Source organism: Watersipora subatra, chromosome 8 (assembly GCF_963576615.1).
Source record: "Watersipora subatra chromosome 8, tzWatSuba1.1, whole genome shotgun sequence".
Classification (NCBI taxonomy): domain Eukaryota; kingdom Metazoa; phylum Bryozoa; class Gymnolaemata; order Cheilostomatida; family Watersiporidae; genus Watersipora; species Watersipora subatra.
This window is the reverse complement of record NC_088715.1, coordinates 24,389,352-24,404,132: the sequence shown is the minus strand read 5'-3', so window position 1 is coordinate 24,404,132 and position 14,781 is coordinate 24,389,352. Positions and strand designations below refer to the sequence as shown.

General features: G+C 37.0%; 1 protein-coding gene across 1 annotated transcript in view; it reads right to left on the bottom strand.

Moving 5' to 3' along the window:
• The window catches only part of LOC137401457 (ankyrin repeat domain-containing protein 50-like), a 70,744-nt gene that overhangs the window by 23,369 nt on the left and 32,594 nt on the right, over positions 1–14,781 (bottom strand). Inside the window, exons 9-14 of the mRNA XM_068087809.1 lie at positions 11,068–11,211; positions 8,346–8,505; positions 4,879–5,463; positions 3,684–3,836; positions 2,927–2,988; positions 251–345 (exon numbers count right to left, since the gene is read on the bottom strand). Of these exons, the coding sequence (XP_067943910.1) occupies positions 251–345; positions 2,927–2,988; positions 3,684–3,836; positions 4,879–5,463; positions 8,346–8,505; positions 11,068–11,211 (1,199 nt within the window). The remainder of the gene's footprint in view (positions 1–250; positions 346–2,926; positions 2,989–3,683; positions 3,837–4,878; positions 5,464–8,345; positions 8,506–11,067; positions 11,212–14,781) is intronic.

The following is a 14,781-nucleotide window of genomic DNA, read 5'->3' as shown; positions in this document are numbered from 1 at the left end:
CAAAGCATGCAACTATCATGCCAACAAAGGAAGTGAACTAATAAATACTGTTAACACATAATTCAACTGGTAGAAATAACCGACAAGCAGAAACCATGAGATACGCCATCTTTGTTTTCAGGTTAGCAACATTTTATCCATGTGACTACATGACTGATAAAAGAAAGCGACTCCCATCACGAGTATATGTACGAAATGGGAAATTAGTGTGAAAAAATCTTATCTTTAACAATGATCTGCCCAAACTTACCATGTCCATCCTGCCTGTTCACATTAGCTTCATTATTAACTAGGAAGCTGACAATAGAATCGCTGCCGATACGACTTGCTGCCTCCAAAGCTGTCCTACAACAGATGTTAGAACACCCAGATGATACACTGGCTCTAGTGCACCGAATGCTGCCTGAAAAGTCAACTAGGCCAAAGAAAAAAAAACAAAAAAAGTAAAAAACAGGAAAGAATCGAAACAGAAGACTAGTGAGCGTGTCTGTAGTTTTAGAAAGAAAATATTTGTACAAAACAGAATCTGTACAAAACTATGATATGAACAATATTTGACCACAAAGGTTGGACATATTAACTCTTGTTACATAATATTTTTAGCTTTTCTGTTTGTTTGTTTGACAGAAAAGTTCTTCGCAGTTTTCACTGTAAAAGCTAGAGTTTCTGTCCCAAACCTTGAAATCTAAACATGACTTCACAGTAAAGGGGTGGTCATACAAGAGCCGAAACGAACTAAGCGACGCAAAACGACGTCGGTGTCAGTTGCAAACAGTTCGGCCGAAGACATTTCTGGCCGCCACGAACCATTTCGGTCCTGTTCGAAATTTCGTCGCCGAACCTTTGCTCCTATTGGCTGGTTAAAATTCTAACGAGCACGTGTCACATTTTTGCTTACTTGTGTGAGCAAAGTTAAAAAAGAAATGGGACGATTTTTTTATTTCGTTAATTAAACAAGATGAAGCAATTTACGAAAAGGCTCACCCGGACTACATAAAAAGAGATGGCGTCATTTACAATATTTGGTTCTTCACTTCGAATTAAATGAGAGCACAAAACTATATGGAATTCGTTGGTGAATAAATAAAATAATTAAAAGATGTCATCCATTGCCATATGATATGTTGTAGAAGGATTTTAATAATAATTTTGTTGATGGGAAGGGTTGGCAAAATCTTTGTAACAAGTGATTTGTTTTGAGCAGCTGAACGATCTTCTAATAAATCTGCTGCGTAATTATAATTAATGATTGTTCCCCAAAGTTTTTTGTTCACAATAGAAATATTTAGCTCAAATACGTAAAAACTACAAATGAAACAGTATCCTATCTCCATGCGTATGGTATCTAGAAAGTGAAGTGACTTCGATGCCGTGTGACATGTGGCTTAGCCAAACCGAACTAAAACAACCTCTGAACCGAACCAAACCTAAGTCGGGTTCGGCTATAATGTGACCACCGCTTAACGGGTACTTTTACTTTCGCAGTTACCACTACTGTAGCCAATGCTAGTGCAATAATTAGAGTCGGCTTGGAGTGAAACATTAGTATTAGTAACAGAAAAACTAAACATTTAATTGGTGGCATGTTATTGACTTTCATTAGCAACATTTGCAAGAAGCGAAAGTGAGTTATCAAAACTGCTATTTTTGCAGCGAACATTACAACAAGGATTGTGCAGAACTGGTGAGATCTGTTTTCATAATATAGGAACTTCTGAGCCATTTGTAGGGTGTTTGGAATATTCAGAACTAATATTCCTGTAGTGGATATTGTAATTACAAACACCAGAGACCGAACATTGAAAAATTTCAATGTTGCTTCCATTTCAACTACCGTAAAACCTCCATTTGACTGCCATTGACATTACTTGATCTTTACAAGCTCATAATATCAACTGACCAGCAGAAAAGTGTCCACAAAATTGTATTGATAATGAATTGTTTATATCAATAACAATTAATTCTCTCGTTGTCCAATTCCAAAACTTTTCACTTTTTTTGTTAAAACTTTGAAAGCAACACCATAGCGATAGTCAATAATGGTCACAGGCTAGTAGTAGTTCTCTGTTAAACCGGGCGTTCTACTTCTAATAGGGTTAAATTTATCTTCTGAAGATTCTGACGAGCCATTTGAAAAATAGATCGCCAGCCTCTATTTGAACGACGCCTCCAATTGACCACCACTATAGAGGAAAGGTTGAAAAATAGAGCGCCATGGAGTTCAATTAGAGGTTTTACAGTAAGTTTCCTTAGTTGCGGATATAACAGGTTGCAGCCAAATAACTTTTTCCTTCCACCAACTGTAAGTAGAAGTAAGAAATGGCCCACTGCAATAGTCGATTGGGCATTCTGATTCTAAAAAATACTACCCACAATTCTTCATTTGGTGAAAAAATTACATAAACATTTAACTACATTATAAAAAGATTTTGAGCAGATTTGGTTACTGTCATCCGTAATGGGTGCTTTACAAATGGTACTACTGCAAGCTGCTTTACAAATGGTACTACTGCCAGCTGTTTTCCAATTTTCCATCAGAATGAAAAGAACCTTGTAGACAGGCAATAATAATGCCTGCAGCAAAATTAAACCGTAGCAAATCGTGTGAGTTTAACAAGGCACAATGTAGACATATTAGTCCAAAACCACAACAAATAGCAGAACTTTAACTTGACAGGCATGATAAAATGATCTGAAATGATAGGGCTGGAGGCAGAAGACAAGGAAGAAAACGCAAGTAAAAGCTTAATCTCAAAATCAATCCAAGCCAACTGGAAGAAAAAACAAAGTTTCATGATTGTTTACAACCTCAAAGCTATGGGACTCCATCACCTCTCGAGTATCAGCGATTGCTAACTATAGGAAACAACTGCGTATCTATATGACCACAAACGCTGCCGTAACATTATAAGGAGAGAATATTTACCTATCCTGAAGGTCAGGTAGATTTACTTCAGCCCCCGCCATCAGTATCAGCATCTCTACTACCTGCAACAAAGGAGTTATTCTACTTTTTTCAACTGTCACATTGCATGAGCATGAAAAGGTTTACTAACTAATCCTTCCAGTTTTAGCACAAAAGAATACAAGCAAAAGAGTGACATACCCTAAGAAACTTATGTCTTCGCCTCATCTAACTTTCGTGTTTTCGCGGAGTCATCCTCTTGCGAAAATTTCATGTGCGAAACAAAACTATCATAACGAATGAGCGAAAACACAAAATTAAATAGCTTTGGTCATTGATAGTCCAAGAAACAAATGGCAGCAAGCGATCAAATTGCAATATCTATCTTGCCCACACAACTCTACCTGCGGTTTACAATTACAAACTAGTCCCAAATCGAAAAATTTTTCCTTACCGGTGAACCGAACCTGAGGAATCTAATGATGTTTGTTCCACTGCATTTATTTTCACATCACTATATTTTCGCCCTCATCAGAGCTGCGAAATTAAGTTGCATCAAAATTTTACTCTGTATGTTACTCACGAAACTAAATACTAGCGAAATATAAGTGTCCTAGGGTATAAATCGTCGTCGCTTTCTTCCATCATGCGATCACCTCATCTCTGTATTTCTAGTCGATAAGCTAGCATCTGCCATATTTGGATTTCAGCGGCCATAGTTTTTAAATCTGAATAATCCTTTATTAACAAATATTCTCTGTAATACTATAGCACTAACCTCTAGTTGACCTTGAGAAGAAGCGAACACTAACGGAACCCGCCCTTCACCGTCAGGTATATTAACATCTAAGCCCTGTTCGACAGCGTTCTCAAGATAGTAAATGTCGCTACGCGCGATGGCCTCCTCCAGGGTGGTACAACTTGGCTGACCCTGCAATAAATGTTGCCCTCCTGTCAACAATGATTGGGTAGAACATTGATTGGTTGTAAAACGACGGTACAGCTGCTTGAATGATCCACTGACAATGTCAAATATTGGTGTCAAGATGTGATATTTAGCAGCAAACTTGCACTAGATATGAACTTCTAGGTCAGAGATGATCGTCAAACAGGGATCACTACAAATGCCACCATCATTATCACCATGGATAATCAAGGTGTTCAACTACATTGTATTTGCACTCAACGCTGGAATGAAACAAATATTTATAACAGCGATGTGCTCCACAATCTATATTAAGAAATCTAACTTTGTCATAGCGTGTATGTCTGTTAGTCCGCGCAAATGCTAAGTACTTCCATATTTTTATCTGATTTTGTCCCACGTTTACGCGTATATGCTCCGTGCCTTCCACGGGTCAATAAAAATATTTGGTTTCAAAACTTTATCTAATTCCTGAGAACAGCCGTTTAAACACCTACCAACAGGCTATCTGATTGAAAATGGATGAAATCTCAGACTTACTGCTAGTATTTGAGCAATTACATACTGAGAAAACTGGGCATGTATAAATTTAATAATGCGTCCTAAATAGACCAGACTGCATAAATCGCACATCTAAAACTGTTTGTTTTCTTTTCAACACTTGTATGCACACCAAGTATAAAAACTGCTTTGCCTGTCGAAAGTCAAATCCAGTGCAGTGGGACACAACAATATAAAAAAAATTGTTTATAATTGAGTCGGAGTTATTTTTATACAATGGCTTTTTGCAAATTTATAAAATATTATGAGTTTTTATAATTTTTATAGAAGTTTTTATAGAAGTTTTTATAGTTTTTATTTTTTTTAAATTGTTCATATTTTACAATTTTTATAAATTGTGATTTCATACATTTCATTAGAGTATATAATGAGTGTGACAATACTAATTGATAATAGATCATAAACCTAAGTTTAGCTGTGTAGCAGTAAAGGGGGGATACCACGCCACCCTTATTATCTAGAAACAAGAATAGAAAGTACATCTAACCTGATTCAACTGTAAAACATCAGGACCTTCAGAGGCATGCTGTTGCTGCCTTTGTGGACTGCCCACACCACTGGATGTGTCAGGCTCTTCCCCAGTGCCTTCATCTAAACAGAGCAGTTCATCACCTTCCTCCTCCTCATCCTCACTCTCACAACCAGCAGTTAAGGAAGCATCACCCCCTCCCGCTGGAGAGCCAGTTATGTCACTGTGACTATCTATCTGGTTTCCCTCAGAAATATGCTTGTGACAACTGCTAGCAGGTGAATTTTCACACGAGTCTTTAATAGTCTTTTGGTTGGTAGTTAGATCAGTAGTTGCTGCACCTTGCAACGACTCAATACGCTCTTCATCATCTGAATGTCGCCTAAGAGCTCCTGTTAGGTGATCATCAGCATCTGCTACACAGTATGTTGAAGGTGTGGAAACAGAGGCTAGATTCTCTGTCGAATGTGGTGAAATATTTGCCATAGCTGTCTGTTGCGCAGCAGAATTTGAAGGCTGGTTGCTAGTGTTTGACAATTGCAAGTCGGTGGCTACCTGTCGATTCAATGCATCCACTGTTTGGTGAACACTATCTGCATCTTCCTAAAAATATGTTGTTTAACAAATAAAATAATACAGCCTAGAGCAAATAAAAACTATGGCTTCTATACAAATGCTGCTTATAGACCATCAAAGAATCAACAAACCACTATAATTCTTATAGACAAAATTTTAAATTAGCAAGGTAACACGACTCCTAAAAGCCTTACTGTTGTTTTACATTATCCTCCATTTTTTTCGTGACGTCATTTTATCGTTGTCGGCCATCTTTATAGATAATTTTATCGTTAAAAACACAAAGCTTTTGCAATGAATTTTTGAAAATGGTGCTTTTGTTTGCAATTTCTTTTGTTATAGTATCAAAACAACACCAAAAAGTACTAGTAAATAAAAGAAAAACGATCGTTTTCTACAAATATGGCGGTTTTTTCGTGAACGAGCGCATGTGCAAACGACTTAACGTCAAAAAAACAAAGGATTGGTTAGCAAAAGACTAATTGAAATCTGGAAACAAACCTTACACTATCTATAATTTTTTTATCTATTGCCGTATTTCATTGCCTCTAAAAAAATGCTCGGAGGATGGTTGAGCTCCGAACGACATCCATAACTATCCATAAATCTCAACACTTTAGCCAACAACCTTTCCAATTTAACAAAAGGTAACCATGCTATTTCTGGTCTCAAATATCTCAGCCCCTTTACTGCCAGGTCAATATGTTCTCCAAGCTGAGAGCAGAACCAGTTTCTAATGATCTTAACACCTTTTATTAAAATTAAATATTCGGTGAAACCTGATATTTAAAAATGGCGAGTATACTGCAAGTTGTCATAACTTTTGGACTTTTGAAGTTTTATGAAAAAGTTAACGATACTAAGATAATCAACACAAAGGTTGACATCAGCTGATGCCATAAAAACAAGGCTATAAAGATGTGGCCAAAAGAGCTAGGCCATTATCTCAGCCATTTTCCCTGCTAACGCGAGTAATAACTTAAACCCTTTCTGCGTCAAAAGATTCATCATTGTTACTAAAGCGTACAACATTGTTATTATTACTGTTAAAAATAATCAGTCATTAATAACACTACTCAATAGATTATCATCAGAAGTTCATTGATTTACAAATTGAACAACTTCAGTAGCTGTCATGCGTCTGACATGGCTGGTCATTGCGAAAAAAAGGCAATTAAAGATTCCGGTTTTGCAAAGCGAAACTCAAATCAGCATGGAAAATAAAAATCATGTTTTCTATTGGCCCAGTAAAGGTAAACGAATGACTGCTCTCATTTAAGTACAGGCATGATAGGCTAACTAATTAACCAATCACTAATCAGAAACAGTTATTACTAAAGTCGCACTATGGCCTCTCTTGGTCATATGCAAATTTTTTGTTGAGTAGCACAACAGGGCTCATTGTACGCGATGAGTGAAGACTGGCTCACACTATATTGTGTTCATCACGCAATACTTCGTTGATCGTCTGTGACAACAAAGTTCACAATACCACAAGAACATCAGGATTTACATAAGTGAATAGTCCACCGCATATCACTTAGAGCTAGCACGGGTAGCCCGTCCGGTCTTGACCCACCGGGTCAGAGGTGGCCGGGTCGGGCCACCCGACCCTCGGGTCTTCCTATACAAAGACACGGGTAGGTTTATGGCTAAACGAGAGCGATTGTCTATCGCTTTTTAAGTGCGATTGAAATAAAATCGCGCTTAGTCCTAGCGCGGAAGGATCATGTGAAATAAAACAAGATGAGTCAAGACTATACTTTTACGTCTGCAACAATAGTCTTTTGACTATAGGTTTCGCAACGTTTTCGGCAAGAAATAATCAACATGTCGGCGGTCTGGGAGTTCACGAAGAAGCAAGTCACGAAAGGGAAAGACCAAGTTATTTGTACAATATGCGAAAGCAAGTTGAGCTACAAAAAAGGGTCCACCTCAATACTATTGAGGCATTTACAACGAAGGCATCCTGAGGAACTTAAAAGCACGTCGAAGAACCTTCAATCCAGCTATTTTATTTTAGTTTCTTTTACTAATACCAGAAGTTTTAGGGAAGTGATGGATTTTTGCTTTTCACTATGCTGGGTTATCTACATTATTTCTATATTTGTAAAGTATTTCTTAACTAATCTCTTCTTGTTGATTATAATAGCAGAGTTGAAAATAAAATCTGTAATAAAACACTCTAGCCAAAGTCATGCCATTAATCTATCACCCGTTGAATAGCATTGATCCACCAACGTCTAGCCATAAATTGTAGATTGCATCTATAAACCAAGCCACAAAATATAATGATTGGTGTTATAATGGGTTCTTTTATCTTAGGTTATTCATGTCACAACATTAGGCTGTAATAGAACTATCTCTTAACCTTAAATGAATAAAAAAATCGCGCGTGCTGACCCGGCCCGACTCGATCTTGGCCCTCATTGCTGACCCTGAGTCTGGCCCGACCCTGCATTCCTTGGCCTGCTTCCAGCTCTAATAGCACTCTCATTATACAATGTGGCCGCGGAAACGATAAAATACTTGTGTGGCAGCAACTTTCTTAAAAGAAAATTTGGATCAACCGGTCCGTGATGGCCAACGACCATCACCAAAGTATTACACATTGCACAGGCTGTTGAAGATTCTCGATGAACTGTCAGGAAAGTTTGACAGTTGCCACTTTTCCTGACGTATCCGCCGCATTTTCTCAACAAATACATCGGTTTACGGTGCACACAGTCGACGAATAATCGCTGAGAGGACAATTCCGACATACGATGCTTTAGCGTGAACCAGCCTTTAAAGGTCAAGTCTATGGACGACGAGTTATGTCAAGACAATCTATTCTACCGAGTCCATGAAAGAACAAAAATAAAAATGTATGCCTATAGCTCTACATCATCCACATTCCACGCACTTACAGAGAGAGACTGACAAGGCTCAAGGGCAGACACGGACATACAGGCACTGTCCATCATGCTGTCCACCATAGATGCACTCGCGGATGGGCTTTGAAGCTCGGCTTCACACAACAACATCCATACAGCTTGTTCGTGTATACTCAGTTCTCTCCCAGCGATCCTAAAATTTAAGGAGAGGGCATTTGGTACACCCCCTTAAATGCTTCATCATTTTAGACTTGAAAATATTTATACATATCAATTTCCATGACCAACCATTTTTCTGCATCAATAAAATTACCCAATTGCTCATTATTGGCTATCAGTGTAAGGAATAAACCAATGCACATAATATGAACAGATCTAATTTTTATAGATGTGTGCAGATAAAAAAACCATTAAACATACTAATCTAAACACAAAAATATTTCTGTTAATGCCTCATTTGCTGCAGTAGAATTCATAACGGCTCCTGTGAAATGTTCTGGTATTACCTGTCTAATTTTAAAAGAAGACTGAGGCGGGACTGTTCCATGGGGCCCATTAATTACAGCCATTGTGAAGGGCAATAAGGCTAAACTATATTATTTTCGTTGGTGGAACTATTCAGACAAGCTAATTATGGAAAGACTGAGCAATCATAGCTTGTAAAATTGACCATAACGCAAATATTCCTATTCTGTAAACGATAATTATACTGTTTAAACAATCCGTACTGCCTAAATCTAGAAAGTGAAAATCCATTGAACACTATTCACAGAACTTTGTGAGGTTCTCACTAGATCCTATGTATGACTCTCTTTACAACTGGTTATTACAAGTCGCCTACTCCTGCTAATCATGAGCGAAAGAGTTGACAAATCCAAATGTTAATTATCCTGACCACAAATACATAAATTTGGGTGCAGCCCGGCACAAGGCTTTACTTGGATGATAACGTCTTTAGCAGTTTGAACCCTGACCGTTTTTGTCAATGTGTGTCAGTAACCCCAAGAAATTTGTCCAACGATCTGAAGTTTTTAAACTTTTATTAAATATATCTAAATGTGCTCATAATATAATGATATTAGGTAAAACACTAGTACAAAAGTCGGGCAACCCACAGCAAATGTGGTCAAACAGAAAGAAACAGTACTTCACCATTATTCGGGCTAAAACTATAAAAGTTTGTATCGATTTTTCCGCGATATCATTCTAATAAAATTTGTCATTATAACGAAGAAAGGGGATAAAAATATTTGAAAACTTACAAATGGAAGTGAAATTTCTGGTCTAACATCATGTGCAAGAATTAATTTGATTGGTTCACGATGTTACTTGGAAACAGCTTTTGTAAGCAGATCCATGTGAATGCCGGTATTCCGGCCTTTAAGGTTTCTGACACACCTTAGGCAATGCCGGAATACCGGCTATTAGGGTTCAAAGGATTAACACTCCGAAGCCTAAATTCATATATTCAAGCAGGGCCCCTGATCCTAGACCGTATTAGCAACTTTCCATCGACTGTGAAAGTACTTAGGATAGGACAATTCCTTTTGAACTGAAGATCATATTAAAGCTATCAGTTTGTAGAATTCAAGAAAAGAAACAAGCAATACCGGAAACAATTTTTTCCACACTCAAAAAGAGTGATATTTTAGCAGTAACTGAGGAAACAATAGTTGGTGTACACCAAATCTGATAGAGAGTAGCTATTTTATGCAGAATAAATACAGTAAGTCGTCGACTTACAACCGCGTTTGGTTCCGGCTGGCCGGTCGTAAGACGAATTGGACACAAGTCGAATATGTATATCCTGTTGATTCTGATCTAACTTAAATGAATTTAGCTTACAAAACACATACTTGAAGGATGTTTTAGTGTGTATTTTAGTAAATTTCAATTTTTTAACCATGATTTTATCATTTATTTGTTTGCAAATTTGTTTTTACCACCATGGATAACGCTGAGCTCGCCATGGCAAGCAACATATATCTCTTAATAACGTATATAATCGGTACACAAATCGCCAAATTTTAATTTTGAGAGAAATTATTGTTGATATCGTGTGGCAGAACAAATTGGCCCTAATGAAAAAGCTTAATGGAAATAACGAAGAACGACTTTTGTAACACCTTGAACTAAAGCTGCCTGACCTTCCCACGGATGTGGTCGTAAAGTCGGGTGAACGTATGTCACACAGGTCGCAAGTCGACGGCTTACTGTAATTTTAGTGTAAGGCTCTTATTGCTGAGGAGAAACTTTCTAACTTTGTCTGTGTTTGATCCTTTGTTACTGAGAATCTGTGCGTCATCAGAAACTATTGTCCGGTCAGCAGCCATGTTTTATTGTACGATCAGTTTCCAATGCCCTGTGATATCTTGACAACTAGTCATACAATTGACTTAAAACTTCTGAATTGTGCTGAAAACATATCAAGCGCAAAGCGACTAAAATTTTGTAATCATACCAAAACCGAAAGTGGGAGAAATAAAGTGAAACTACGCGGCCGCATTTTTTCAGGCACAGGATCAGATTGCAAAATTATTCTCCAAACTATCTTGATCCCAGGCTTTACAGTGTTAATAATACACCCAGGAACCAATAGATATCACTCACTTAGGATATATCACACTGATAAAATCATGACATGCAACAACACTAGTGTAACTTATAAACAGTTGGTGAAAACTTGACACGATTAATAAGCAGTTTTCCCTGGTAAACTCGCGTGTCAAAGCGCCTGCAGCTGATAACAGCTTACCTGGATGCACGCCAAGATGGATTGTTGCTGCCAGTCAAGGAAATGTTGCATCTTTGCATGTGATATGCAAACTCACAGACCCGCTCGTTGGATAATGTTCGGCCAATAACAGAATAGTACAGGGTCAGCAGTTCATGACCTTCCCTTCAATACCCAAAACAACAATGTTTTAGTAACCGGTAGAGGGTAGATGTCAAAACTAAAAATGTAAACAAGCACCGGCAAGGTTAGCTACAAGCAGCTAGAATTTTAAATCTAACCGGCTATGATGTAGCTTGAAATAGGCTTGAAGTATAACAACAGGTTAAATGTATGTTTTCACCAGGACAGTTTATCGGAGTTGCTTCCACGCCGATAGTCTTTCTGGTGTAAAACGAAATATGGTTGTCAAGATGACTTTTTCCTAGTCAATGACACAAGACCGGTGAAATGCTACAGGCTATGTACAATGTAAATACAATGATATCGTGCCGAAAATACAAGCAAATGGAATAAATATAAATGTTGTATTTCATTGGTTAAAAAAGTGACCCATTTTGTAGTCGGGCTTGGAGTTGGTTTGGTATAAAGTCTTGGAAAACCATAGTTCAAACCATAAACAAACTAGAAGCTATTCCAACTCCCAACCTCTTGATGAAAACACAACTCCAACAAATCCTCCTGATGTATACACACCTTGACACATTTAAATACTACCCACTACAAAATACTTTAATGTGGTAAATTCATCCAGTTGGAGCATTAACATACAAAAAATATTGACGGCGTTGATGGGACTTAAACCCAAACCTTTTGCAAGCAAGTTGCTAAAGTGGAGAGACCCGAATCAAATACACCGATATGACTGAGCATGGACATAGCGGAAACCCATCAGACAGACTAAATCAGGGATGTCAAACTCAATTGTACAAGGTGCCAAAATTCAAAACACACTGTAGGTCACGAGCCGAACAAAAAAAACATTTATTGAACACACTAAAACTAAATGTTTTTGGAACATAAATATAAATAAAAACATACAAGACTATCATTCTTGAACAGACTTGAACCTTAAATAAATTATATTTAATATTTTGCCGCACTTAAAAATATCTCTCATCAAAATTATATTACATAGCATTGTCAGTAAACATAAACTTAGCCTCCTATTGGTTATTAAAGGCTCTTTTTCAGAATAAACTTTTCTAACTTTGTAATATCTTTTAATAGCTAGACTTAATTAACAAGAAAAGTACACAGGAAGGCAGCTGAAGCATTGCATTATGGGATCTGTAGCCCAAACCCCGTATTGATTCATATCGATGGACCATAAATAACAATAATGTAAAATTATCTTGCGGGCTGGATATAATTTAGCCTGTCTTGACAAACTGTTGATTTTGCGGAGTTGTCCCCCCGTCGAGTGGGTGAGCAACACAACAGCTTGTCGCAAGACGTACTGCACCTGATGCATCAGCTACACTTCTAGGGAGTTGTTCTCTTCCGTCTATGCGGCTTGGTTGCGATGTTATATCGGTCGCTCCATTGGTAATCATAATTAACTTCGCGCAAAAATGTATGTAGAAAAAATAAGATTGCAACGTTTAACCAGCGACCAGTCTCTGCGGTAAACTTTAGTAGAACTTGAGAACTTAGGCAACAACAGCGACTTAACATGTCGTTATTTGTGTGTGCAATCAGTTTTATTTGTTCTTATGGATTTTATTTTCAATTTATTTTATTCGTAAGTTCTACTAAAGTTTACAACAGAAACTGGTCTTTAGTTAAACGTTGTAATCTTATTTTTTTCTACATAAATTTTTGCGCGAAATCCGTTGATTACCAATGGAGCGACTGCCATAACATCGCAGCCGAGCTGCATAGACGGAAGAAAACAACTCCCTATAAGTGCAGCTGATGCATCAGACGCAGTACGTCTTGTGACAAGCTGTTGTGTTGCTCGCCCGCTCGACGGAGAGACAACTCCGCAAAAACAACAGTTTGTCAAGACAGGCAAGATATAATTACATACTGGGCCAAATTTGGCACATGTGGACTAAATGGCTTAGCTAAACTAGCCATGGCTCCTCTACTCCAACTTCTACAACTCATGACATCAAACTAATGTGTGGATAGAACCAAGGGTATTTGTTAGTTTTTTAGCATTTACCGACTAAAAAGGTAACAGTTGTTTAGTCTAAAAACTAGTTTTAGACTAAAAAATTAGTTTTTATTCTAAAGAACTAGCATTTTAGTCTAAAAACTAATTTTTAGTCTAAAAAAAGTTTTGTCTAAAAAACTAGTTTTTAGTTTAAAAAATTGTTTTTAGTCTACAAATTTTTTAAATAAAAAACCTATCAGTTGTTTAACTGATAAAACCCAATTTTCAATAAAAAGGCAATTCCTAAATCTATCAGGATTTGTCTGCTCACATATAATTTTTTCCATGATTATATTTCCTGTTTATCTGCGGTATTTTGCTGACTTTAATAGCACATGCATAGCACAAAATGCGTGAGCACATTTTGCTCACGCATTTTGCTCTGTGTTCCTGAACACAGAGGGGTCTACTTGGGTCTGAACACAGAGGGGTCTACTTGGGTCTGAACACAGGGAAACCATCAACTCTACTGGCTTCAGCATCTACTTTTCCACTTTTCCACCTCCATCAACCGCACAGGTCATGATGCCTCCAGGTAGGCGGAGATTAGATTCATTGACTTACTTACATAGATATTGTTTACAAATGCATTCTTATTTTTAGTAGGTATTATTCTTAGTAAATTTTTACTAGTTGGTAAGAATTGGTGATTTACTAATTATAGTTGTCATGATAATTAATTTTAAAGTTTTATATGCTATATAATTTATAATATATCAAATAATATATTTGTGTTAGACCACATCCACCGAGTTTTGCCTATATACATATCTTCTCGCTTTCTCTTTCTATGTATTTAACAATCTATATCATATGATGTACATGTATGCATTATTGTATTATCCATGCCTTATGTACTCACAGAGCACATAATACACACTTATTTCGTTAGATGTATCAGTAAGCACTGAGATCGGAAGCTATAACAACTGTGAATACAGAGAGGAATAAAACAGTTCTGTAATATATACATATATATATATACAGTATATAAATGCATAAACAGATTATATACATATACAGTATATACAGTCAAACATGAATAACTCGAACTTCATGAGACCGAGCGAAAGTGTTCGAGTTATCAGAGCGTTCAAGTTATCAGAGCACTGTCACAAGTCCATGTATTTATTTATTTATTAGTAGATACATGTACATATACAAACTATAATATAAATCAAAAGCATAAATGGCATGTTTCAAATTAAATGCTTCTAATGTAAAGTTTAAAACTTTTTTATCAAAAAGTATAGACTTTTCTATCACTTGAGATTGGTTTGTTGTTTGAGGTGATGTTATTGTCAAGACGTTTTTTAGATTAAAATTGGCAAAACTTGATCGTTGTTGAAATACTCAGAAAAAAAGACATCTTTTTCGTTTGAGCGTTTTAACCAAGATCAATTTTGCAGATTTTTCTTGAAGTTTATGCGAAGGTTACCTCACTTTTCCTTGCTTCCGAGGGGCAATCGCTAAGCGGATGTTTGGTAAAAATCAAATTTCACCAAACCTTTAGAAAAGATGTTGACAAAAATATTTTGTCGATGGTGGTAATAACGACGCCTATGAATTACGAA